Genomic DNA, 27,525 nt, shown 5'->3' on the forward strand with positions numbered 1-27,525 from the left:
TTATTATTCTGCTTTGAACGCCAACCTTCTTTGTTCCATGGCATCAGTTTTAGCCCCAGTTCCTTTCAGGCTCTGTGCTTGTCATTTCCACTTTGTCCAGGTACCCAATTTCGTCTTAAAAAATGCTTCCATTCCTCTTACCAGTGGGAACCCATTCAACAGTGTTAGCCTATTTTTTGATTCTCGGGAGAAGACCACCTATTTCATTTGGAGCTAATTTGTGATAGCTCAGCCAGGAATTCATAGTCATCCCATCAGGATTGTCCCTCGCCATATCATATTCCAAGGGTTGAGTTTGCAGCTCTGCATCTATACACTTAAAACTTCCTCTGGTAGCCCTCTTTTTAACTATACATTTTAGAGAAACCAGCTTGTGGGTGAAAGGCTCGATTGTCAATTGTTTCACCAATGTTTTGTTGTCCACGTTGTTGTATTTTGAGTCAACCTGGACTGTAACTTAGCTACTCAAAGGCCTGGAAACGATGCCTTATGAGGAACGGCTAAGGGAGCTGGGCATGTTTAGCCTGGAGAAGAGGAGGTTAAGGGGTGATATGATAGCCATGTTCAAATATATAAAAGGATGTCATATAGAGGAGGGAGAAAGGTTGTTTTCTGCTGCTCCAGAGAAGCGGACACGGAGCAATGGATCCAAACTACAAGAAAGAAGATTCCACCTAAACATTAGGAAGAACTTCCTGACAGTAAGAGCTGTTCGACAGTGAAATTTGCTGCCAAGGAGTGTGGTGGAGTCTCCTTCTTTGGAGGTCTTTAAGCAGAGGCTTGACAACCATATGTCAGGAGTGCTCTGATGGTGTTTCCTGCTTGGCAGGGGGTTGGACTCGATGGCCCTTGTGGTCTATTCCAACTCTATGATTCTATGATTCTACTTTGGTGAGAATGTTACTTAGGGATGAAATAAGTTTGGAGGAGACTTACAAGTCGGGGGTGTGAAAGGGGGGAATCTTTACAAGGGAGAGATGGCTGGCATGACGTGTGTGTGTGTGTGTGTGTGTGTGTGTGTGTGTGTGTGTTGTGCGTAGAAATTCCTGGGAGAGCACACCTTTAGAAGGAGATCCCTAGTACAAGGGTTGCATCTCCCCATCTGTCCCCAAACGACATTTGGGCAACAGGGAATTTCCATCTCTAATGGTCACTTTCTTCTTCTTTCTCCCCTTGGGTCTGGTCCAGCTCCTGAGGTGTTGGCACAGAAGCCTTACAGCAAAGCGGTGGATTGCTGGTCTATTGGAGTCATCGCTTACATCTTGTACGTACTGAGTTGAATTGAGATGGCGGTGGGCCTGGAGCCAGATGCCCTGCCTCCTATTGCTCCTGAATTCACATATGCAAAGGGAGTCCTATTCAGCTAAACACTGGACACTCCCTTCCACTCTTCTCCTTCCACGGTGCTTCTGGCACCACACAGTTACTTTTGCCTGTTCATTTATGGGCCTTTCATTTCTCCTTTACGGACAGCTTGAAGTTTCATAATATTGTCCCCCACCAAGGCCCACAACTCAACCACCAGAGCCACCTTTACCGCTCACAGAGCTGGTACATCCTCTCTTGGGGATTATTACTGTATTTATCAGTGTATTTTGGGGGACTCGAAATTTAGAAAATGGGGTGTGTGATTGTCCAGAGTTGCTGAGCTTTTGATAGGGGGGAATGCCCAGAGTTTTGGAGCTTTTTTGGGGGGGGGGAGAATGCCAAAAATTGCTCACCAGACTGTCCAACGCTGCAACGTGCACACGTCGCATAATCCAACAATCGCCTGCCCGATCGCTGCAAGCAGCCGCCATTTGCCCGCCCAATTGCCACAACAGCAGCCAATCAACGGCAGCCCTTGCCACACCCACCAATCACCCGCAGAATCACCACTCACAATCTCCTACTTGCAGAAGCAACAAATCCCCCATCACCACTCTGCACTACCCATGTATAAGATGACCCCAAATTTTTGACACTGTTCTATCAGAAGAAACCCTTGACCTATACATGGAAAAGTACGGTACTTCATTCCAGCTACAAAATACATTACTTAAAGGTAAAGGGACCCCTGACCATTAGGTCCAGTTGTGACCGACTGTGGGGTTGCGGCGCTCATCTCGCTTTACTGGCCGAGGGAGCCGGCATACAGCTTCTGGGTCATGTGGCCAGCATGACTAAGCCGCTTCTGGCGAACCAGAGCAGCGCACGGAAACGCCGTTTACCTTCCCACCAGAGCAGTATCTATTGATCTACTTGCACTTTGACGTGCTTTCGAACTGCTAGGTTGGCAGGAGCAGGGACCGAGCAGCGGGAGCTCACCCCGTCGCGAGGATTCGATCTGCCGACCTTCTGATCGGCAAGTCCTAGGCTCTGTGGTTTAACCAACAGCGCCACCCGCGTCCCATAAAATACATCACTGGATCTTTAATTAAAAATGGGGTTCGGAGTAGTTCACCATTGCTTAAGGCAGTGGCTTTTTGCCAGTTCCGGGAGGTATGTTCACCTGATCTACATTTCCTACTTAAACTGTGGGGATTGGAACTCAAGTTGTACACCTGCTTCTACACTTCCTGGATCTCCTTAGCTTGAATAATGTGATCCTCAGATGAAGGCTGGTATATAATTTATTATTATTATTAATAATGATGATGATATCATCATCAACATAGGTTTATAAATGTGCTTTTTGAAAGAAGACACATTTAAAATACATATTTAAATGTACACATTTTCATGCAGACTTTTCATTTTAAAAAGTCGGTTGAAAATGGGCTGGAATGGACTTAGGGGTAATGACAACTATTATTTATTTATTAAATTTCTATTCCGCCCTTCATCTGAAGATCACAGGGTGGTTGACAATACAAAAGCACCAAAAAAGAGAGATGCCATCGTAAAACAAACAAAAACGGTGCAACTGCTGTTATCGGGGCCAGGCAAAGACATTTTGGCACCTGAGGCGGACCCAGAAATGGCTCCCCCTCTCTCCGCCAGGAAACAAGGGGTCAGGGGAGATCAACTTCAGGAAAATAGAGGGGAAGAAAAGATCGACTTTGGGATCTGCAGCCCAGGTGAATCTTGCCACCTGAGGTGGTTGCCTCACCTTGCCTCATAGGTGGGCCGGCCCTGACAATGATTCTACCCCTCTAATCCCCTGGTCAGGAAGTAACCTCCTGTCTTTTTTCTTCTTCTCTCCCCTCACTTTCCAGTCCATTTACCTCAGTTCCCCACATTATTTTGCTCCTTCACAGCCTATACATTTATTTCCAACTCTCCCCGTTGTATATTGCCATGCCTTCTGAGTGTCACACATGCCCTTTCCCCACTTTCTCCCCTCAGACTGTGTGGCTATCCCCCCTTCTACGATGAGAACGACACGAAGCTCTTTGAGCAGATCCTGAAGGCCGAATATGAATTTGACTCCCCCTACTGGGACGACATATCAGAATCAGGTGAGGGAAGGAAATGGTGGCTTCTCTGAATGCCAGTGCTAGAACCAAGGCACATATTATGTATATTTGTTTTTTTTTAAAAAAACTGCTGATTTGATAAAATTTATTGCTTGTTTTTTCAGTATTTTCTTGCGGATATTTTAGATCGCTTTATCTAAACAGCTTAGTGGGCTTTTAAAAAAATGAATAAATTGGTAGATAACTCTCATTAATTAAAAATAATAATAAATGGAATCCAATGGATCTGTGCTGTGGGAAGCGGCCAATGGCACCACTCACTGGCTAACTCAGGCCTTCATTCACTTCCTTTCTCCTCTCAGCCAAAGATTTCATCCAGCATTTAATGGAGAGAGACCCTAAGAAACGCTTCACCTGTGAGCAGGCACTACAACACCCGTGGTAAGGAGGAATCTGCACCCCATCATCCATTTAGCTGGCTTTGAGTCTCTTGGCTCCTGTTGACCAGTTGTAAAAGGCAAGTAAGGGGGAGACCAACCTGGTCAGAGAAGGAGCACCTGCAGGAAGTTTGCTTTTTCCTTCCTCCTCCCTGTCCGAAAGATCATTAAGCTCCAGCTGTCCGGTGCCCTGGGACTGCAGAAGCAAGAAGAAAGGGCACGTTGGCTACCATTCATTGGCCAAAGGAACAAGGGGTGCCAATTGCTATTTGAGCAGGAATACCAGCCAAGAAAGGGATGCGGGTGGCGCTGTGGGTTAAACCACAGAGCCTAGGACTTGCCGATCTGAAGGTCGGCGGTTTGAATCCCCACGACGGGGTGAGCTCCCGCTGCTCGGTCCCTGCTCCTGCCAACCTAGCAGTTCGAAAGCACATCAAAGTGCAAGTAGATAAATAGGTACCGCTCCAGCGGGAAGGTAAACGGTGTTTCCGTGCGCTGCTCTGGTTCGCCAGAAGCGGCTTAGTCATGCTGGCCACATGACCCGGAACCTGTACGCCGGCTCCCTCGGCCAGTAAAGCGAGATGAGTGCTGCAACCCCACAGTCAGTCATGACTGGACCTAATGGTCAGGGGTCCCTTTACTTTACTTTTTACCAGCCAAGAAGATGAGCCTGGTCTGAACTGGATGTAAATGCCCTTTTATAGGTCACCATTTTATTCCGGCGTTGGAGAACCGATCTCTCCCCTCTGCCTTTTCCCTCCACTCGCCTTTCCTTGTGTGTCATTTCTTTTCAGTTTGCAAGCCTGATGGTAGGACTTTTCTCTCCCCCTCTCCTTATTGATGGGAGACGATCATTGTCTCTGAAAAGTGGCATTAAAAACAAATACAATGGAAGAAAGCGGGAATATAATGCTGCGATCTTGCAACCACTTGAGAGTAAGCCTCTCATTGTACAGTGGTAACTTGGTTTAAGAACAGTTTGGTTTATGAACAACTTGGATTAAGAATGCTGCAAACCCGGAAGGTGTTTTGGTTTGTGAACTTTGCCTTGGAATAAGAACATGTTCCGCTTCTTGTTGAGTGTGTTCTATTTGTAAATTGAGTCCCCCGCTGCTATGGGAAAGCAGGCCTTGGTTTAAGAACGCTTTGGTTTAAGAACGGACTTCCGGAATGGATTAAGTTCGTAAATGAAAGTACCATTGAACTCCCATCGTACCTGATGAGAGTTGTAGCCCCAAATATCTGGATGCCATTGGTTTGGAGAAGGCTGGCCTACAGGATTTCAAAGTTGGCACCAGGTGAACTGATCGGAACAGGAATTCCCTTAGGTCCTGTTCTTATTAGCAGTTCGCATTGCTTGGAATGGTGGAGGCATCTATTGGTATTTCAATGCCTTCTATAGATGTTGATCTTGGGATCCTGATGGGTTGACATGGTGAAAGGTGGTCCTTTAAGTACAGGGGCCCTGGACCGTAGAAGGCTTTACAGGCCAAAGGCCCTCCTATGGGGCGTGTTAATAAGAACCAATCTGCTCTTCCTTCCAGGATTGCTGGAGACACCGCACTAGATAAGAACATCCACCAGTCAGTCAGTGAGCAGATCAAAAAGAATTTTGCCAAGAGCAAGTGGAAGGTAAGGGCACGTCCTGCAGAGAAGCAGTCGGTGGGTGCTTTTACCCATGAACCTTAAATCTGTCCCTGCTCAAATCAGACTGCAATGTGAATGCAAAGCCTTTGTCCACCAGAATATATGTTTGCTCTTTGCCTTAGTATAACCTTTACCAATGATATTCACTTGTGGCATGTGTCTCTTGCATATTTTTAGTATTTAATATACAGTTGTATGGATTGATATTTTTTGTATTATTGATTTTATGATTATTTCTAACTGTTCCTGCTAAGTTTCTTGGGGGGAATCGTTATACTTACTGTTCATTTGCTATGTTGTGAACTTTGGCACAATTTTGTGGGAATGTGGCATACAAATTAAGCAGATGGGGATGGTAAGGTAAAGGTAAAGGGACCCCTGACCATTAGGTCCAGTCATGACCGACTCTGGGGTTGCGGCGCTCATCTCGCTTTGTTGGCCGAGGGAGCCGCCGTACAGCTTCTGGGTCATGTGGCCAGCATGACTAAGCCGCTTCTGGCGAACCAGAGCAGCACACGGAAACGCCATTTACCTTCCCGCCGGAGCGGTACCTATTTATCTACTTGCACTTTGACGTGCTTTTGAAGTGCTAGGTTGGCAGGAGCAGGGACCGAAAAACGGGAGCGGGGATTCGAACCGCCGAGCTTCTGATCGGCAAGTCCTAGGCTCTGTGGTTTAACCCACAGCGCCACCCGCGTCCCTGCCTGATGGGGATGGTAACCTCCCTCAAAATCTCCTAGGAACTCCAGTTTGTTGAAGCTGTTTAGAATTTTGTTTTGGGATTCCTATCTATCCCCATCCCAGGAACGCCCCGGAAAAAGGAAGCAACTTATTGATCTAGTTTAGGTCCATGGTGAAGATATACTTTTATAGTAAACACAGCTGAGAATAGATATTTGCAGTCTTGAGTTTCCTTGGTACCAATAGCTAGGGAAAAGAAGAAAGGCTTTCATTTTCTGTTTGTCTCATTTGCCACACAGGCGTCACACACCCCATACATTTAAAGACGTGACTCCCCCCCCCCACCCCAATAATTCGGGGAAGTGCAGTTTAACCCCACACAGAGCTACAAATCCCAGCCGCCATAAACTACAGTTCCCAGGATTCTTTGGGGGAAATAATGTGCTTTAAGGGAATGGGGTATACAGCGACAGCATCTCCCCCATCTTTGACAGCAATCTGCTTTTCTTTTTTTCTTTCTTTTTTGTCCTACACAGCAAGCCTTCAACGCAACTGCTGTGGTCAGGCATATGAGGAAGCTACAGCTTGGGACCAGCCAAGATGGACCTGGTCAAGCCATGCAGGAGAGCAATGGTGAGAGGCTGGGAATGGCTTTTGGTGCCGCAGGGTATTCCCCTCCACGTACTGTCGTGACACCAGTATAGAGCCGAAACAGATTTTCTCCTCAAGACCTTCGTCGGTGAATCTTGATATTCACTAATGGCTGGTGGTTAATATTTGTGTCTGGTATCTGGCAAGGTTTGATCTTACTATTTGACCCCCCCCCCCCTCAATACACTGACATATCCTAGGCATTTGAATTCTGAGGTAAAATTTCACCTCAGTGTTGACATTCTGCATTTGGAACTTGAATGGCAAAATTGAAAGCAGTGAGTGATGTCAAGTTAAATACACACGAAAGCTTGTAGACCTTTGACCCCAATCCCATCCCCGCCTTCCTGTTAACAAACACACTTTCTCCAGAGCTGGAGGATTTCCTCTCCTCTTTTCCCATTTATTACTTGGGACAGAATGGCAGTAAATTGGTATAAATGGTTGTAAGGGCCAGCAGTTTCAAAGGCGCATGACCTGTATTCAGGCATATGCTGTTCTGTGGCCTCACGAACTGGCTGTGCATCAACAGCTTCCCTCACAGTTGCTTCTTTGTGATACCCTCACACTTGACTTAATGTTCCCTCCCTCACCCTTTGTAAGGTTTTATTCCAGTGTTGGCGATCCTTTGGACACCCTTTGGACATTTTTCCGGACTACAACTCCCATCATCCCTAGCTACTGGCCGGGGCTGATGGAAGTTGCAGTCCAGCACCTGAAAGGCCACAAGTTCCCTGTCCTTGTGACTCCCACTGTCTTTTCCCGCCATTTATAGCTTCTGCCATCTAGTGATGGCAATGTCAGAAAACAGGAAAAGGCAACTCCCATTTCCTTCCTAGTGCCCCTGAAAACTCACTCCTGTTTGCTTTGTCCAGGGAGCCACTGCCTGGCCTTTCCTGAACTAGAAAATAAGGAAGATGTTTTGTTGCTCCACCAATTACTGTTGTCCGAAATTCAGCAAATTTAGTATTTGTCTGCGAAGGATGGGTGGGCTTGTGGAGAAGGAATGGGGGGGTTTGGGAGTAGGATGTGGGTGAAGAAGGACGTTACAGCTTGTTTTGAAACTAAATATTTTCCCCTGTGTGTGTGTGTGTTATATCAAAATTAAACACATTCACTGCTTTCCACACTTCTTTTTATTAAAAAAAAGTTTACATACATTGGACACAATATGCACACACTTAAATTGGGTATATTGATTAACCTTTGGGGGCAGTTCCCCCTCCCTTGTTTCACCTTGCAGTTTGGCCAGTCAATGAGACGCCATTTGGGTGGCATAGCAATAGCAACTTAGGCATAGTCTGTTAGGGATTCCCTTTACGACTGCTGAAAAATGAGGTTTTGCTCACAGCTGGGATTCCCTGCAAACACAAAAGGATTAAGGTGCTATATATAACCTAGTGCAAAAGCCTATCCTTTGTAGTATGTTGACCAGAAGACAGTGGCTAGGCAGCTTTGCCTCGCTGACTTTGTGCTGTGGTTGTTGTGTTGTGTTGTGCTTGTAGTACCAGTTAGCCCAGTCCTGACAGTCCCTTTTCTCTTCAGCAGGCTCAGCTTCCAGTAGCAGCGAGGAATCCTTGGGGAATGGTTCTCACCGTCAGATGCGGGACTGAACGTTCCCCAGTGGACAGAGGACACAGATGGCGGTGCCAGGATCAACCCACTGTGGGGCGGGTGGCCAAAGCCCCACTCTGCTGTGCTACCACAAGTGGAGCCAGGGAAGGGTTTGGGACTGCCCCACACCCCTCCCAATTAAGTGTGGCTGAGCCCCACCGCAGGGAAAGCTTCCCTTGCTAAGCCACGCCCTCCTGAACCTGGACATGGGGCCTGATCGTTCATAAGCCACACACTTCCCTGGAGATGCTTCTTCTTCTTCTTCTTTTTCTTCTCTCTCTAATACAGAGCAGCCAAATGCTGGCCGCAGCCAGCCAGCTCTGTCTGTGCCCTATGCTGACCCCCTACCCGAGCTGACAATGTCGTCCTCCTCCTTGCCCAATCGTGTGGTGTTGTCTAGGAAAGACCACACAATGGCCTGCTCAGGCCCTTTGCAGCAGCTGTGGAGCTTGAGGATGCCTCACCCCCCTATAAAAACCCTAACGCAAGTCCTCCACTCAAATCATATCACCTCCAGCCAACAAGCAGGTTCACAAAGAGCGAGCCTTCTAACTCTAGATCACCCTAATCATGTCACGAAGGAAAACAAAAGCTGCTTGTGGACCCTTCACAATTTGATCTTGAGGCGCGCCTCCCAATAAGTGCATTTCCGCTATCGAGAAACGTGAAGCTAGATTGAAAGGCTGTTTCAATCTTCTGGTGTCATTTGGCTGTCTGTGGGCAAGGACACGTTATTTTTTAAGAGTGGTGGTTTGATAGAACCACAGCTACCCTTGACACAGATGTACGTTTTAAATATATATATACAGTGGTGCCTCGCAAGACGAAATTAATTCGTTCCGCAAGTTTTTTCTTCTTGCGAGTTTTTCGTCTTGCGAAGCACGGTTTCCCATAGGAACAGAAGAAGTGTGCATGCACACGAAAGCTCATACCAAGAACTAACTTAGTTGGTCTTTAAGGTGCTACTGGAAGGGGAAAAATTTTTTTTGTTTTCCCATAGGAATGCATTGAAAATCAATCAATGTGTTCCTATGGAAACCGCCTTCAGACCAGGTCCGGGGACAGTCTGTCCCCCGACCTCTTCTGAAGGCTGGGGGGGGGGACACAGGGGCTTTTCTTCCCACCGCCAGGCTTCAGAAGGCTGTTCTGAAGGCTGGCGGTGGGAAGAAAAGCCCTTCTCCCCACCTCCTGCCCCGCAAGCTCCGGGGACAGGAGGGCTTTGCTGCCGACCGCCAGCATTTTAAAAGCCCCCGGGGCGATCTTAAAATGCTGGCGGGCGGCAGCGAAGCCTTCGCTGCCGACCGCCAGCATTTTAAAAGCCCCCGGGACAGCGGAGGTCTTCTGAAGGCAGGCGGTGGGCGAAAGTCTTTGCTCCCCCCCGCCTGCCTTCAAAAGCCGTCCGGGATAGCGGAGAAATGCGCTGCGCTTCTCCGCTATCCTGGGAAGGCAGGCGGGGGGGAGCAAAGACTTTTGCCCCCCGCCGGCCTTCAGAAGAGGTCCAGGACCTCTTCTGAAGGCCGGCGGGGGCCGAAAGGCTTTGTTCCCCACCGCCAGCATTTAAAAGAGGTCCCCGGAGATTTCCCTATGGGCTTTCTTCTTGTGAAGCAAGCCCATAGGGAAATTTGCCTTGCGGAACGACTCAAAAACGGAAAACTCTTTCGTCTTGCGAGTTTTTCGTTTTGCGAGGCGTTCGTCTTGCGAGGCACCACTGTATACCCAGGCAGAGGTGGGAGAGAAACAGTTTAGCTGACTTTCCATATGGTTCCGGTTGAACTATGGGGAAAAGGGAACTGTGTTTGGGTACCTTGTCAGTTCCTGCCCATGGCCCATACCATACCATCGGCCTCCAGAGCAAATCCTGCAACTGTTTTTAAAATGCTTTGTGTTTTGTATTTTTCTTTTTGCGGGGGGGGGGGTCAGGGAAGGAGCGCACTTGCAGAGATATGTGTATGCCTCTGTTTTCGAAAACAGCGTAGGAGTAGAAGGGGGAAGGCAAGATTGAGTGGTTGTTGAAACATCGTTTCGGCACGGGAAGCAACTCACCGATGCAGGATTCGGCTTGTTGGGCCGATGCGTTTGCAACGCCAGTTGCCAAAAAGGGAAGTTCACACCATAGACGACGCTCCCACTGAGGCAGCCCTTGAAGCGCTGGGTCTGTCTTCATCCAAGCTGGCCTTTGCACCACCCAACTGGCAGAACCAGGATTCTTTCCACTGTGTAGAGTCCAGCCTTCCCCATCCTGGTGCCTTCCATATGTTTTGGACGGCAACTCCCATCCAACACAGCCGATGTCTAGGGGGTCATGGGAGTTCTGTAGTCAACGTTCTCCAACAATGTTTGGAGAAGCACCAGGTTGAAGAAGACTGGCTTGGTCCCCTTCCCCTCTCGCTCTCCTGCCTGCTCTTGACGCTCACAGCTCCACATTTTGCGCCCATGTTCTCTCTGTCTCTGCACTCTCTTGGTTCAAGAGGACTTTCTAACTCGAAGTTTCTATTTTGTTGCTTGTTCTTGTATTAAAAAGGAAGAAAGCGCACATGTCTTCATCTACCCTATCTGCGGGCAAAGGGGTGGGGGAAAAGAAGGGAGCTGCCGCTGGTGCCCCCTCACCCAGCAACCAACCGAGGGGGGGGGCACTGCACACACTCAGCAGTGTCTAGATCTGTTTCTGAAAGTGAAAGAAGGCTAGGAGAGTTTTAGGAGGACACAACTTGTTTATTGTTATCGTTACAGCACCTTGAAGTCAGCTAAGCACTTTATAAAAGGGTAGAAATAAATAGGTCTCTGCCCAAAGCAGCTTACAATCTAGAAATAGTCAAGACGAAGAAGGCAGGGTTTGGTATAGGGAACGGTAGGTCAAATCGCTGGATGATTAAAAAAAACAAAAACACATGCCCGTGAGCCAGCTTTTCAAATCCTATGGATTTTGATGGGGAAGAAACAAGCACGCTTAAGTCTCTCCCAGTGAAATCAGCGGGATTTTAAAGGGCTTAGCTCTGACCATAGAGCATTCTCATGGTACAGGTTACAAAATATAATTTTAAACTCCACTATAGAAATGGAGGATGTTTTACCAAAACAAACAAACAAAAATTGAGGGAAAAGGACACTTAAGAAAGAAAGACAAAGATGCTAAAAAAGATAACATATTGAGCTGCAGTGAATGTATTCAGGAACAACATTCCATATTAGTGGAAGGAAGAGAAAAGGTATAATAATATTTAATACAACAAGAGGTTTTAGGTTCGAGCAGAAAAAAAATGAGGTGAATTAAAAGCCCAGACTAGAATAAAGGAAGAAAACTCAACTTGGGCCTGTTAAATAAACAAGATGGACGTTCCTTCAGATGGAGACTATGTTGATGCAAAAGCCAGAGGGGTGAATGTGTTGGTAGATGTTTATGGATGCATATAGGTTGGGAGGGGCTTTTCAAGGCCAGAAGGTACTTCTTCAGTGGTTGGAATGGGGAATATAATATGAAGCCAGAAGGGAGGCAAGAGGGGAGCTTCTTGGGCTGGGCTTCGGCCCAAATGGCAGCCATTTTTAGTGTCTGGAATACCAGCAAACAACCTGGTGTTCTCCGCTATCCCCACCTTGACAGCGGGTGGCTAGTCCTCTCCCTAGAAAGCTGATCACCAGCAAAGCACAATAACCCCAGTTCAACTAAAACTGGTCCCGATGAGCCACACAATTGTATGCCTCTACTCAGAAGTAAATCCCATTGGGTTCAGTGGGGCTTACTCCTGGGTAAGCATGCCTGCAATTTCAGCCTTGGTCCCTCTGGAAGCAAGGGGACTTGAGTTCATTACAAACTTGTTCCTCAGGCCCAGCAGAGTGAAAGTGTATTTTGCTGCACAAACTGATATCTGGCAAGTAGTGGGAATTCCTTAATCCAACCAGCGGCGAGGGTTTTGCCGTCGCAGGGCACATGCACAAAGACACCGTTGTATGTATGTATATACAAACATGTACATTTACAAGTTACGTACAAAATGAGAGCGCCGTGGAGTTAAAAGCGTGACCTCTGCTCCCTTGCGCGCACACACGACTTAAAATCTTCTCATTTCAAAGGACACTCTAGCCTAACTTTTAAACCACACCTAGATTAAAGTTTAATAGGGCCCACTGAAATTGCTAAGCATGGTGGGATCTGGGAAAACCGCCACCAGCTAGTTCCCCACTTCCCCACCCAATGTCAACAAGATCACAGATATCGATGAGACTCCAGCCCTCAGCAGCTGGCCTTGAAGTCTACCTGTCACACATCCATTATGTGGAGAAATACTTTTTGAAGTGAGGTAACTCCTAGGTCTAGGTCTATAGAACCAAGACCCTGGTTCTGGTAAGTAGGGACTCTGAATTGAGAAACCCAAAGGCCTGAACTGAGAAACCAGCCTACGCCACACTTAATACTGTACCCCAAAGCCAAAGCAAATGACCAAAGCCACAGGAACAAAACAAAACAAAAAAAGAGGATTCTATTCTATAATACATTGCGGTTACACATCAAGCTTACAACCACCACAGGAGACCCCTGGTGGAAAAGGACAACAGCAGTTTAACTAAGAGGAGAGCTCCACAGCAGACCAGCCTGCTTCTCTTTCTGGCAGCCCCTGTTCTTGGTGTGGATGTTCCTGTGCCTCTCCAGCCCTGTAGAGGACATGGTTTTTCTTACTTGCCCAAGCCAGGCACACAAAACAGGAGGCTGTGGGAGAGGTTACGATGTCAAGGTGGGAAGGGTGCTCCTGGCAACTTTGACACAGCGGTGCTTGGCATCCGGATCAGAAGATTCCTGGTACTTTCGTAGATCGGCACAAAAAAGAACCTGGCGAAGGAGGGCAGAGAGTCAGAATTGCGGGGGGAAACAAATGTTTATGAAAGGTGGTTTGGAAATAGGCCCCCCCAAGAAAGGAGGAAGCAGGTTTCTGTGTGAGCCAGGTAAGAGTTTTGCCAGCTGTGTCAGAAGAAGCAAATGTCAACTGCCGTATTTTTCGCTCTATAAGACGCACCAGACCACAAGACACACCTAGTTTTTGGAGGAGGGAAACAAGAAAAAAAATATTCTGAATCTCAGAAGCCAGAACAACAAGAGGGATCGCTGCGCAGTGAAAGCAGCAATCCCTCTTGCTGTTCTGGCTTCTGTTATAGCTGTGCAGCCTACATTTACTCCATAAGACGCACACACATTTCCCCTTACTTTTTAGGAGGGAAAAAGTGAGTCTTACAGAGCAAAAAATACGGTATACACAAATTGGCAATTTTACACTGAGGCCAAGACAAAACAAAAACAGGCCTAGAGGCAAAAAGGCTGTGTGCACAAATGCACCATTCAGACCAGTTTAAAACAGGGCAGGTAAGCATACCTTAGATTAGCATCTACTGGGCTGTGTATTATTTTGTCTGTATATACAGACTGAAGAAAGAAACATCTTCACACAACATGTTGATTACTTTGGAGAACATACTGCCACAAAACCGAGGGATGGCCACCTGAGTCAGAAGGCTTGAAAAGGGAAACAGGTAATTTGGGAGGGTGGGTCTATTGTTCCTTCTAACGGCCAATTCAAGCAAGGTGTTGTGATCGCTATGGATGGCGAACCCTTCCACTCAGAAACAATAGGGAGGTCCACTGCAGGCTCCAGAGAATCCTTGGACTTGCAGAGGCACACAGGAAAAAAGAGACGGCCACCACATCTCTCCCAGCAAGAAAAGCAGGCTGCGCACGAATTGATAAAAGGGAAAAGGCAACTTTGCATCCGAAGTAGAAAGTGATAGGAAGAGGTGGGGAAAGCAAGGAGGCAGAGAAGAGTCGGGAAGAAGGTGACATGAGGGGAGAGGGACCTGGAACAGCAAAAACATGGGACAAAAACTTGCCGGTCCCAGTTGTCAATGGCTGTTCTCCATGTTGGCTAATGTTCAGAGGAAGTATTCCGCAAAAATACCAACGACTGGGGAGCAGTGTCGGAGCTTCGTGCTCCGGCACTGGGGGGGGGGGAGAGCAGGAAGGGAAGGGGCTGGCGCGCATCCCAGGGGTGTGGCACGCCACCTGCGGGGGCACGGCACCCAGTGTGGGTGGGGGGGCAGCGGCGATGGCACCCCACCGGGATCGCGCTGCCAGGGGCGGTGTGCTCCCCCAGCACCCCTCTTCCTCTGCCAGTGCTGGGGAGGAGCGGGGAGAGCTATCGCCTCCAAGCCCTGCTTGTGAGCTTCCTAGGAGAACCTGGCTGGCCATTATGGGAAGGAAGATGCTAAACCAGGCGGACTTTGGGTCTGGTCCACCAGGTCTCTTCTTATATTTTAACATAGCCCAGAACAGAGGTCCCCAAACTAAGGCCCGAGGGACTCGTTTATCCTGCCTGTGGCGATCCCCGCCACCCGCTCTTACCGGCACTGCACGGCTGCCCACTTCCGGGTCAGAGGAGCACTGGAAATAGCTTGTGCGCATGCAGAAGTGTTATTTGTGCATGCACAAGCGTTATTTCCGGTGTACATCCGGGTCAGAGGAGGTCCGTTCACATGTGTACAAGCTATTTCTGGTGCTCCTCCGACCCGGAAATGCACCGGAAATAGCATGTGCGCACGCGTATGGGCATGCACTCCCCCGCCCTCCGGCCTGCCGTGTGATTGGCACTGGAGACACCGGCCTGAGGCGTGGTAAGTTTGCTGACCCCTGGCCTAGATGAAGTAAATATTCCCCTACAAGTCGCTGTGGCGAGAAAAGCTGGATCATATTTACTTAACTGTTTCTGCTTCTGAGATAATCCCCAGACATTGACCATTCACTCTGATGCCCTTTAAAAAAATATATCAATGATTCTTACAATTCTGAACTACTTTACCCTCAAGCCGATTCCTGCAGTTGGACGATCTAGCTGTTCTTGTGTGTTTCCTTCTCACGCATGGCCTTGCACAAAGCCGCAGAAGAAAAAGAAGAGGATTTTCCACTCATTTACTCACCGCTTGTGCCCATCCAGCATATGGTCCCCACAGGCTCCGGAAAAAGTTCCCTGAAAGCAGAGCAGTCAAGAGGGCAGCCTTAGTGAGTTGGAAGGCAACAAGGTGCCTTGACAAGGGAGTGGATTAACACAACCAGTTCTTCAAAGGAAGTTCCCTTATACCAAGCAAGACCCATTGGGTCCATCTAGCTGTGTGCTGTCTGCCCTGCCTCTCCAGGATTGGATAAAACATGGGACTTTCTGCACTCAAAGCAGGCGTTTTACCGCCAAAACATGGTGATGTCTCTTCCTTGGCTCACATTGGCCAGAATGCTTCCTATCTATGCGGATGTTCCCACCCCCATTCTGAAGATTAGAGCCCTAATCTCTTTACTGCCTCTCCTGGTATGTCCCACGGAGGACCTTACGGTCTTCACACAAAAATATCTTGGAGGCCCCGGGCCACAGGGAGGCTAGGCTGGCCTCAACCACAGCCAGGGCTTTTTCGGCTGTGGCCCCGATCTGGTGGAACACTCTGTCACAAGAGACTAGGGCCCTGCGGGACTTGACATCTTTCTGCAGGGCCTGCAAGACAGAGCTGTTCCACCAGGCCTTTGGCCAAGGCACAGTCTGACCCCCTCCTCTGGTAATCCTCACAGAAATCTAGCCCAATGGTTGCCATTAATTTGATTTGAATTGATTTTAAAATGAATTAATTTTAGAATGCTGTGTTACTTTTATTGTTGTTAGCTGCTCTGAGCCCCGCTTCTGCTGGGGAGGGCAGGATATAAATAAAATTTTATTATTATTATTATTAGGAGAGGAGTTCCCTGACAAACCATAGTGAGCACTTGTAGCAATTGGCAATGATTGGTTCTAACTTGTTCTATAACTGAAAGGGCTCTGCTGCCCCCTGCTTTGTGGGAGGAAGGCAAGAGTGAGTTTGAGAAGTTGCAACTGAGCAGCCACAGTTGAGTAGCATTTCAGCAAACCATTAACCCCTCTATCTGATGGAGCCTCTGCAAGCCTCGAGCAAGCAAATTGTGTATTTTCTGGTGCTTTTCTGAAGGAGTGGGCATTGCTGCCCACTTTGTCATCGTCACCTTGTTTTAAAGTTATGCTGGCAGTATACAGCAGCAAGCAGTGGGACCTAAAGGTAAAGCACCCCTGGACGGTTAAGTCCAGTCAAAGGAGAATATGAGGTTGCGGCGGTCATCTTGCTTTCAGGCCAAGGGAGCTGGCGTTTGTCCACAGACAGTTTTCCGGGTCATGTGGCCAGCAGGACTAAACCGCTTCCGGCGCAATGAGACACTGTGACGGAAGCCAGAGCACACGGAAACGCCGTTTATCTTCCCGCTGCAGCGGTACCTATTTATCTACTTGCACTGGTGTGCTTTCAAACTGTAGGTTGGCAGGAGCTGGGACAGAGCAACGGGAGCTCACTCTGTCGCTGGGATTCGAACTGCCGACCTTCCAATCAGCAAGCCCAAGAGGCTCAGTGGTTTAGACCACAGCACCACCCACAGTGGCAAGGGTCCCAATGCAGAATGCAAGTCTGAGGTTGCATGCTGAACCGAATCCAGGAAGGGTTCACAAGAGGCAGGCACCTGACCCCACTGGCCCTCACCGATCTCTCGGTGCACCCGCTCAGTCACACTGCGGGCCCCCATGCCAAGCTCCTGGCCGTAGTACCGCTTGGCAACCTGCCATATATGGGTGTCCACCGGCACGGCCTCTGCCTTGTCCAGAGACATGAGACACACGCAGTCGGCCACCTGCAAAGGGAAGCGAAGAAAATTACACCACGATAGCGGACCTTGTTTGCCGTTGCTGGAGGACACACAGCTACAAACAGGCAGCCGTGTGTCAAAGTTCAAGCAGTCCCCTCCCTACCACACTGCCATAGTTATGCATTCATTTGTTCACTCCCTTCAAAATGTTGTAAGAGAGCCAGTGTGGTGTAGTGGTTAAGAGCGGTAGTCTCGTAATCTGGCGTCTCCGCTCCTCCACATGCAGCTGCTGGGTGACCTTGGGCTAGTCACACTTCTCTGAAGTCTCAGCCCCACTCACCTCACAGAGTGTTTGTTGTGGGGGAGGAAGGGAAAGGAGAATGTTAGCCACTTTGAGACTCCTTAGGGTAGTGATAAAGTGGGATATCAAATCCAAACTCCCCTTCTTCTTCTTCTTCTTCTTCTTCTTCTTCTTCTTCTTCTTCTTCTTCTTCTATAACCTATAGTTATGTATTCATTTGTTCACTCCCTTCAAAATGTTGTAAGCTGCCTTTTAGGATCAAACCCGCCCAAGGTGTTCCCCAGCGTATAAATTCACAGTGTGTCATTCATAATAAATTGTAAACCACGTCACAACATTAGCACACAGCAAGAACCAGCAGTAATAAGTGGGGTAGGAGAGCTTGAAAATAATGCCAATATATTTCACAGCTGGCAACCAATGCCAAAATATACCTCAGTACAACTCCCCCAAATATGGCCATAAAACCTTAATTCTCTTCCCCTTTAATCAGCGAAATGAGGCATCCTTAAGGCCTATCATTTTAATACATCAGTACATGAATGAGAAGCAAATTTCAAATACATTAATACTCAACTCTGGGAGGCTTAGTTTGGTCAGAATCCAGTATATCTGAAGGAGCGTCTCTGAGGTCCAGCCCGAGGGCCTTCTGGCGGTTCCCTCACTGCGAGAAGTTACAGGGAACCAGGCAGAGGGCCTTCTGGGTAGTGGCACCCGCTCTGTGGAATGCCCTCCCACCAGATGTCAAAAAGAACAACAACTACCAGACTTTTAGAAGACATCTGAAGGCAGCCCTGTTTAGGGAAGCTTTTAATGTTTGATACATTACTGTATTTTAATATTTTGTTGGAAGCCGCCCAGAGTGGCTGGGAAAGCCCAGCCAGATGGGCGGGGTATATAATAATAATAATAATAATAATAATAATAATAATAATAATAATAATTTTTTATACACTTCCAGAATTAACACTAAATACTTTACTTCTGGTAAATGAGCCACCATAGCTGCTAGAGGGCTGTGAAAATTTGCATCCTGGGCTTTTTAGGCTCATCTACCCATGTATTATGTGAAACCAAAGGGGCGCATTGGTTGCCAGATGTGTGGCTCCCCTCCTCCACCAGTTCTCCTACCCTACTATAACACAAATCAGGAACAACATTCGGAAAGAACAATAAAATAAAATACAACTATTGTTAGAATTATCAACACCATCTTCAAACTTGTTAGTTTGCTGGTTACATGAAGGTCTCCAATTGACTTACAATGCATTGAAAACATAAAAATACATGTGGTGGACCTGTGGTAAAGTGAAAAATTTCTGGGAATTAATAAACAATGAACTCAAGAAAATTTTCAAATATACTTTTCCAAAAAAGCCCGAAGCCTTTCTATCGGGGTTGATGGAGAAGGAAATTTTTTTAAAGGATCAAAAAAATTTTATGTATGCCACAGCGGCTGCAAGAACTATGCTGGCCCAGAATTGGAAGACAGACGTAATACCTACCATTGTGGAATGGCAGGTTAAGATGATGACGCAGAACTGGCCAGATTGTCGGGAAGAATTGGAGACCAGGATGAACAGAAGTTTCAAGAAAGTTGGAGTAAATTTATGGTGTACATAAGAGATAACTGTAAAACCTTAAAGGCACTGGCAGGACTGGAATAACATGGTAAATATAAAGTAAAATAAATAGAATACGTGATGTGAGAAAACACAAGATACTTGCCGAAGGGGTGGAGGGAGGTCAGAAGCTCAGCAGAGCTAAAGGTAATTATGTGACATATGTGTATTATAAGTGTATGTTTAATGAAAATAATAAAAATTTATTGGTTAAAAAAAAAAGAAAACATAAAAATACAATACGCCATAAAAGCAGAATGAAACAAACCCTGTAAAAGCCACAGGAACCTTGGGTAGCACGCTTAGTAGCTAAACAACATCATATTGCAGGGGAAACCCCATCTTTACCTGGCACCCAAAAGATGTTAACGGAGGCGCTAGGTGGGCAATAACAACAGAGGGATAAGGTGCCTAATTTGTACTCACCTTGGCTCCCACTCCAGGCAGCGTACACAAGGCGTGTCGAGCCTGTTCATAAGGAACGGCTCTCAACTGCTGCAGGCCGGCAGCCCCACCAAGCGTCTTCAGAACAGCGCGGGCACTCTCGCTAACAAACCTCGCCCGATATCCGAAACCAAGGTCCCGCAGCCGCGCTTCTGTGTCTGCTCCTGCAACAGGACACCCAAAGAAGGATGGCAGCCTTTTGAAGAAACGCTACGGTTGTCTAGAGAAAGACGTATGTCCGGCAGCCATTATTATTTCCTAAATGAAATGGCTAACACAACATTGGTCAATTAACCAGTCCTCTAAAATAAAAGATGAGCACACAGCTTACAGGTCAGCTACAATGCCACTGTAACACGCATGCTCCACATCCCAAAAACAAATATCCCTTGTATTTATTTATCGACCTATTTGTACCTATTTATCGACACCATAATGACTGATGAACCAACGTATACTTGAGGGAAACAATAAGTTTATCTATTTACATATATAGTACATAGTTCTGTAACCTTAATTATATATTTTTGTTATTTTGTTATTGTTGTTTTCCTGTTTTTTAAATGTTTTTTTCTTTTCCTCTTCTCTTTTCTTTCTTACTCAGTGTAATACTCTCAATAAAACACAAATAAACAAACAAAATTAATTCCATGTATCCAGCTGGAATTTGTTATAGGCTATCCTTTCCTAACCCTTAGGAGATTTATCCTGCTTAAATCAACATTAAGGCAAAAAAGGCAAAGGACCCCTGGACAGTTATGTCCAGTCAAAGGCGACTAGTGGTGTGGTGCTTGTCTCACTTTTCAGGCCGAGGGAGCAGATGTTTGCCCGCAGACAGCTTTCTGGGTCATGTGGCCAGAAGGACTAAACCGCTTCTGGTGCAACGGAACACCGTGACGGAAGCCAGAGCGCACAGAAATGCTCTTTACCTTCCCGCCACAGCAGTACCTATTTATCTACTTGCACTGGTGTGCTTTCAAACTGCTAGGTTGGTAGGAGCTGGGACAGAGCAACGGGAGCTCACCCTGTTGCGGGGATTCGAACTGTTGACCTTCCGGTCGGCAAGCCCAAGAGGCTCAGTGGCTTAGACCACAGCGCCACCTGCTCCCAGGATCCCTGTGTACCCCAGGTTCAGTGGTGGAAATGTAATTGATCTATCATAGAATCACAGAATTGTAGAGTTGGAAGGGATCACGAGGGTCATCTAGTCCAGCAGGAATCTTTTGCCCAACACAGGGCTTGAACCCACAACCCTGAAATTAACAGTCATGTTCTACTGACTGAGCTATCCCAGGAAGCTTCAGGCTCTCACAGAATAAACAGCCCTGAAATTTGATCTATGGATTTCTGAGCGCCCACATTTTTTGAAACGGGAAATTTTGTTCCTCTTCAGGAACCAATCTAGGTGTTAATACCATGCTACACTTCGCCTCCCAAGTGCTGGCCCACCCATGAGGTGTGCTGAAGCATCTGCCGGTGGGGTCACATGATGGCAACGGCGGCTTCCAGCAAGATCTCGCGAGAGTTGGGACAGAGCAGCAGGAGCTCACGAACTGCCGACCTTCCGATTGGCAAGTCCAAGAGGCTCAGCGGTTTAGACCACAGCACCAACAGCTCCCTTTTTAGTCTCTCAAAAGGATTTCAGCCAATCCTCCACAGAAGGCCCCTTTGGATAATTCCACACATTAGTGATCTTAGTTTCTGCAGCGGTCAATAAATTGGCCGCCTTCCATTGTTCCAGATACTCAAGAAGCAGCACCAACATAGGCAGCGCGTAAAAGCTACTAGAGGCAAAGAGTTCATATTCCATGCTCAGTTGTTAAGGGACAGCAACCGCCATGCAGTTTGAGTCCAGATTCCTCTTGGGTCACCCATGAAGAGCATCCTTACCTGCCATTGCCTGCAGCGAGGGGAATGCGTGGTACGTCTTGGTGTCCAGCTGACAGAGGCGGCGCCCAAAGACCTGGCACAGATGCTGGATCATGTTGGTGATGCGCGACAAGTGGTTGTTGGAGGTGCAGATGAAGGAGAAGAGGCATTCTACGGGGTCCTGTCGCAGCACCCGCACCCCTGAGAAGATAAGAAGGTGGGAGGGAGGCAACGTCGTATTTACGGGACCGCCTCTCCTGCTATGCCCCGCAGAGGACCTTAAGGTCCATGAATAATAGTTTAGAGGTCCCGGGCCCTAAGGAAGTCAGATTATCCTCTACCAGGGCCAGGGCCTTCTCAGTGATGGCTCCGACCTGGTGGAATGCTCTGTCCCATGAGACCAGGGCCCTGCAGGATTTAACTTCCTTCCGCAGGGCCTGTAAGACAGAGCTATTCCGCCTGCCTTTCAAATTGAACTTAGCCTGATCTTTTATTCCCCTTCCTTCCCTCCCCCTCCCCTTTTTATGAAGATTACCCGCTCTGGGATCCCACAGCTAATTCTCCCCTGGTCTCCTCACTGGCCCAAATAGGACTAATTTAGCCAGCTAGCCCTGGTGATCATCTAATGTTTATTGGATGGATTTCCCCCCTAAATTGATTTTTGAATTCCGAATTTATTATTCACGTTTTATACTGTATTTTATGCTGTTTTTTTGTTGCATCAATTAAGTGTTTTAAATTTGTTGTTAGCCGCCCTGAGCCCGGTTTTCTGAACCAGGAAGGGCGGGGTATAAATAAATAAATATTTATTTATTATAACAAACACCCACCTAAGTGATAGAGCTTGACACACACTCTCTCTCTCTTCAAATAAGCTGAAAAGGGTGCCCCCAGACTGATGGCTCTCGGTGGCTAAGGGCTGTATGCACTCAACAACCCTGTCAAATTCATTATCAGGTACAGTGTGTTTTAACCCCCCCCAAGTTTCTAGTCCCTGAGGCAGCAAACTAGAGTTGAAGACATGTAGGCAACAAATTGTGAAATACAAGAGGCATATACCTTGCGGAGAGGGGAAAAGAGGCCAAGTAGGCTTGTGGTTTGTTGGCCTGAAACAGGAATCAAGGACCTCCTCCCAATCTTCCATTAAAAGCAGAAGAGTCTCAAATTAGCAAACTGAGCAAATGTACCTAGTTGGCATTATTTATACAAGTAATGTGATTTAACTTTTTTTTAGCGCTGAAAAGAGTGTGACTTTGCAGCACAATTCAAAGTGTTGGTGCTGACCCTTAAAGCCCTAAACAGCCTCGGTCCAGTATACCTGAAGGAGTGTCTCCACCCCCATCATTCAGCCCGGACACTGAGGTCCAGCACCGAGGGCCTTCTAGCGGTTCCCTCTCTGCGAGAAGCCAAGTTACAGGGAACCAGGCAGAGGGCCTTCTCGGTAGTGGCGCCCGCCCTGTGGAATGCCCTCCCAGCAGATGTCAAGGCAATAAACAACTATTTTACTTTTAAAAGACAACTGAAGGCAGCCCTGTTTAGGGAAATTTTTAATGTCTGATGCTCTTTTGTTTTAAATATTCGGTTGGAAGCCACCCAGAGCAGCTGGGGAAACCCAGCCAGATGGGCGGAGTATAAATAAATTATTATTATTATTATTATTATTATTATTATTATTATTATTATTATTGCAGCAGATTTCTGGACTTTTCAAATGCAGCAGTAGAAAGCCATCGTTGCAAACACTAGGGCTACATATAGCGATCAGAACAATAGATCCCTCTTTAACATTGCTTGTCTGCATGTATCCAAAGACCTTGCTGCAGCCACAAGGACAAGACATGTTAGTCCCTTAAAATAAGAAGGGGGAAATGAACCTAAAATGACTGGGAGTCCAAACCTCACACCTGCTTCTGTGTGAAAATGTGTGCATTTGGCATTGTGCAATGCAATCCTGACGTAGCTCTATTAGTCCCAGGTAAGGTAAAGATAAAGGGACTCCTGACCATTAGGTCCAGTCATGACTGACTCTGGGGTTGTGGCGCTCATCTCGCTTTATTGGCCGAGGGAGCCGGCGTACAGCTTCCGGGTCATGTGGCCAGCATGACTAAGCCGCTTCTGGCGAACCAGAGCAGCGCACGGAAACACCGTTTACCTTCCCGCCGGAGCAGTGCCTATTTATCTACTTGCACTTTGACGTGCTTTCGAACTGCTAGGTTGGCAGGAGCAGGGACCGAACAATGGGAGCTCAGCCCGTCACGGGGATTCGAACCACCGACCTTCTGATCGGCAAGTCCTAGGCTCTGTGGTTTAACCCACAGCGCCACCCGCATCCCTAGTCCCAGGTAAAGGAAACAGCAAAAAGACCAAGGCCACCTGCCTCCATCTCCTGAGATGTGCTGGTGAACTAACTGGGAAAACTGCCCCCTCTCCTCTCTCTCTTCCATCACACAAGTTATCCTTCGCTCATGCCATCACAGTTAATAGAGTTGCAATGCCACCCTGAACCTCACCTACCTGGGAACTTGATAGCCACTTCTCGGAAGTGAGAGTCCACATAGGACCAGCCCTGGTACAACGCAGACAAGTTGACGTGCAGCTGGAAATAATCCTGGAGGATCTGCGAGGGAGTCAGCCCATCCGTCCCCCGGACCAGCTCTCCTGACAAATGGCCGCCCGGGCGCTCGCTGGTACCAGTGCGGATGGCTTCAGGCTGTGCCTGCTTCCTGCCTTTCTTCAGCGGTGGCTCAGAGAGGCTGTCTTCTTCTCTGCTGCCATCCTCCTTCTCCTCTTCATGAAGCGTGTACCAGAGCTGTTCTTCTGACTGGGTGAGGGTCCAGACACGTCCCACCAACACACCAGTCCAGTAGCCAGGGCTGGTTTCGGACCACCTGAGAGGAACGCAAGGCTTTTTAGCAGCAGGGACAGACCAACTGGTTTGGAGAAGCTAACTTAGGCCTTCCTCCGCCTTTCCCTTTATGCTCCAGAAGGTGGCAAGACCTGTATCTTTGGAGTCACAAGGCCCGTCACCACCTCACAGCCACAGCTATGCTACACTATCCTACAATACACTTCCACCAACTACAGTGGTACCTCAGGTTAAGAACTTAATTCGTTCTGGAGGTCCGTTCTTAACCTGAAACTGTTCTTAACCTGAAGCACCACTTTAGCTAATGGGGCCTCCCGCTGCCGCCGCACTGCTGCCGTGCAATTTCTGTTCTCATCCTGAAGCAAAGTTCTTAACCCGAGGTACTATTTCTGGGTTAGCGGAGTCTGTAACCTGAAGCGTATGTAACCTGAAGCGTCTGTAACCCGAGGTACCACTCTACACGACACCTTGTTTCACACGCACGCTCTTCTGACATCAAATGCGTCCCCCCCAAACTGCAAAAAAAAATGGCTCCCTTATTAACTTTCTATTCAGCATTGTATCCTCCCAGTTCTGTAGCAGCCCAAAGGGATAAAAACATCCTAGACGGGTGATGTTCTGGGGTCCTGTGATCCTTCACAAAGGAATTCAAAGAACTGAGAAAGATTTACTTATTCTACTTTATGAAGCCGTGTATTTGATTAGAAGCAGGATGTCTGCGGTTTTTTAAAAGAACTGAATCAGAACACTATTGATCAATAATGCAGACTTTTGGAAGCTGCGTACTGAGACCATCTGGCTCTGTAGTGGTAGGCTGTAGCTTCCCACAGTTTCACAAACGGTTCACAGTTTCCCTACCTGGAGATGCTGGAGGATAAAAACATAGCAAGTGGCCTGTTGGATCAGGCCAAAGGCCCATCTAGTCCAGCATCCTGTTCACACTGTGGCCAACCAGAAGCACTCTCCCTTCCACCAACTGATATTCAAAAGCATTACTACCCGACAGTGGAGGTAGAATGTTTCCACTGTAGCTAGTAGCTGCTGATAGTACTCTCCTCATCCAAGTCATCCAAGTTGGGGGCTGCCACAAACAGCCAATGTCCACTGGAAGCCCACAAGCAGGTCCCTAGCCCATAGCACTGTTCCTACTTGTGATTCCCAACAACTAGTATTTGGTGACTTACTGCCTCCCACAGTGGAGGGAGACCAGAGCCATCATGGCTAGCAAGAGTTGAACTTGCAACCTTCCTCAAGCAATGCATGCACTCTGCCACGCAGACCGATATACCCCTCTGACATATCACAGCCAGCATTTGAAATTCACCAGGCGCCAGGCACATTTTGCACCTGGCTACCAGCCACTCGTGACCAAGCGAAGACACTCAGGTACCAGGATGATGCCTGATGTTTCCACCACCTGAAGGTGCATGCCTGGGGATCCTTGGATCTTGACGGTTTTCACACACTAGCAACACATCCTGTAGAATTCTATCTGTGCAGTCAGATAGATGAATGTCAGGAAGCAAAAAGTCATATTGGAAAATACGACTTTCAAGCCGTCTGGACCCAAAATGGCAACTAGGCATTCCATTTTGGCGACTGCAACCCTGGTTTAAGGAGCCATCTGTCGCCTAGTATTTATATATTGTATAGTCGTACCTTGGTTGTCAAACACCTTGGTACTCATACGTTTCGGCTCCCAAACGACTGAAAACCGCAAGTGAGTGTTCCGGTTTCTGAACATTTTTTCGGAAGCCGAACATCTGATGCGGCTTCCGCTATTGTTTCTGGCACACCCATGCAATTGGAAGCCAATCGAACGGACTTCCTCAACACATTCTGTTCGAAAACCAAGGTACGAACGTATGAGGTTCTAACGCTGATCACAGCTGCTTTCCGCAGATGGTTGTGGGGAGCAGGAGAGACGTGGAGTTAAAGTTGCAATCCTAACCTTACCTACCGGGGAGTAAGCCCCACTGAATTCAATAGGACGTACTTCTGAGTAGACACTGTTAGAATCAGGGCTTTTTTTCCCAGGGGGAACTCACAGGAGCTCAGGTGGGCGCCATTCATTGCCGTTCATGGTGAGTTCCGGCACCCTTTTCTAGAAAAAAACAGCCCTGGTTAGAATTGTGCTGTAGCCCTCCAGTCTAAATAAGTGTCCCTTTTTCCAAAGTGGATTCTCTCTCCCCTTCCGAATTATTAAAAAAAGAGCAGTTGCCATAATAAGTAAGCAACCCATCCTTTGCAAGCCCGTGGCCAGGATGCATAGAAATTTGCAGGTGAGGTTCCGTGCGGCAGACACAATGGTGCTTTGCTGAAAGCGCAATGCAGAGCCATCGGCAAGAGGGCAGAGCTGGCCATATTTTTTTATTTATATATATTTATATATATAAATTATTTATATATATATATGGAGGCTTTTTTGTGCCTTTCGGACGCGCAGCTTCATCTCCATGCCAACGAGGGGGAAAAAACCTGCACTGCACAAGAGCCTTGCAGAAAGAGGAGAAAGAAGGTGGCAACCCGAGAAAGGGGGGGGCAGCGAGAGAGGGGCACCTTGGAGATAATAATAATACGAGGGAGCAAGACATTGGCGGCGGGGGGGGGGGACGGGACACCCTTTCTTAGCAAGGCTGCCATTCCGCGCTCGGGAGCCGCCAGGGGGCGCACTAACCGGAAGGTCTGCCCGCCACAGAGCACCAGGTCGAGGCGGAGTTGGGCGCGCGGGCAAGGCAGGGAGCGCCAGGGGGTAGCGCGAGGCAGCGGGGCCGGGCGGGAGTCCATGCCGTTCCTCCTTCTGCTGCTGCAGCTGCAGCTGCCGCCGCCGCCGCCTTCGGGGTGGACGCGGGGATGCCGCTCTTGCCGCCGCCGTTGTTGCAGCTGCAGCCGAGCGCCAGACCAGAGCAGCTCCGAAGAAGCCCGCAAAATCACCATAGAGTTGTTGTTGGTTTCCCTCCCCCCCCCACCTCACCGCCCCCCTCGCTCTCCGCCGAGTTCGGAGGAGGGATCGCGCAGGGGTAGACGGAGCTCCGGCGCTGCCCGCTCTAGGCCGCTGGGGTATACTCTGTGGCTCGAGTGGGCGGAAGTACTGGCCTGGGAGTTGGGCGGGCGCCGCGAGCTAGGCCTCTCAGGAGAAATGGCCACAAAATGGAAGGGAGGGGAGGTTGCTTCCCCCCCCCCGCCCAGTTCAACACTATATATCTAGTAATATCTATACATATCTGTTTATCTGTCATTTGAGATAGTACTTTATCTTTTATCCATATGCCACAACATGGACAGATGATTGGGGAAGTCCTTTCTCTCTGCTTACCCCATTCAATAGGTAAA

At 48.0% G+C, this 27,525-nt stretch overlaps 2 protein-coding genes across 4 annotated transcripts in view; one reads left to right on the forward strand and one right to left on the reverse strand.

Annotated features, from left to right (window-relative positions):
• The window catches only part of CAMK1 (calcium/calmodulin dependent protein kinase I), a 48,140-nt gene extending 38,910 nt beyond the window's left edge, over positions 1 to 9,230 (forward strand). For all 3 annotated transcript variants that reach the window (XM_053378501.1, XM_053378500.1, XM_053378499.1), the window contains 6 exons: positions 1,189 to 1,264; positions 3,328 to 3,440; positions 3,761 to 3,839; positions 5,380 to 5,467; positions 6,700 to 6,796; positions 8,363 to 9,230. In XM_053378501.1, coding sequence (XP_053234476.1) covers positions 1,189 to 1,264; positions 3,328 to 3,440; positions 3,761 to 3,839; positions 5,380 to 5,467; positions 6,700 to 6,796; positions 8,363 to 8,427 — 518 coding nt within the window. In that variant the 3' untranslated portion in view covers positions 8,428 to 9,230. The remainder of the gene's footprint in view (positions 1 to 1,188; positions 1,265 to 3,327; positions 3,441 to 3,760; positions 3,840 to 5,379; positions 5,468 to 6,699; positions 6,797 to 8,362) is intronic.
• A 3,649-nt stretch (positions 9,231 to 12,879) lies between these two features.
• Positions 12,880 to 27,174, reverse strand: OGG1 (8-oxoguanine DNA glycosylase). Its single transcript, XM_053378496.1, has 7 exons — positions 26,870 to 27,174; positions 23,841 to 24,214; positions 21,348 to 21,527; positions 19,440 to 19,621; positions 16,988 to 17,135; positions 15,383 to 15,432; positions 12,880 to 13,250 (listed from the first exon to the last, which is right to left on the reverse strand). Exons 1-7 carry the CDS (start codon positions 27,127 to 27,129, stop codon positions 13,143 to 13,145), a joined length of 1,302 nt encoding a protein of 433 aa, XP_053234471.1. The 5' UTR covers positions 27,130 to 27,174; the 3' UTR covers positions 12,880 to 13,142.
• Between the last annotated feature and the right edge of the window lie 351 nt (positions 27,175 to 27,525).

The sequence above is a fragment of the Podarcis raffonei genome, chromosome 2 (genome assembly GCF_027172205.1).
Source record: "Podarcis raffonei isolate rPodRaf1 chromosome 2, rPodRaf1.pri, whole genome shotgun sequence".
In the NCBI taxonomy this organism is placed as follows: Eukaryota; Metazoa; Chordata; class Lepidosauria; order Squamata; family Lacertidae; genus Podarcis; species Podarcis raffonei.

Bases quoted from the DNA above. Each gene is read 5' to 3' on its own strand.
- OGG1 (XM_053378496.1), bottom strand. From the start codon at position 27,129: ATGGTGATTTTGCGGGCTTCTTCGGAGCTGCTCTGGTCTGGCGCTCGG. The intron at 21,528-23,840 runs GTAGGTGAGGTT...TTATCTTCTCAG, and splicing joins AGTGGCTATCAAGTTCCCAG to GGGTGCGGGTGCTGCGACAG. The intron at 17,136-19,439 runs GTGAGTACAAAT...TTCCCTTTGCAG, and splicing joins TGCCTGGAGTGGGAGCCAAG to GTGGCCGACTGCGTGTGTCT.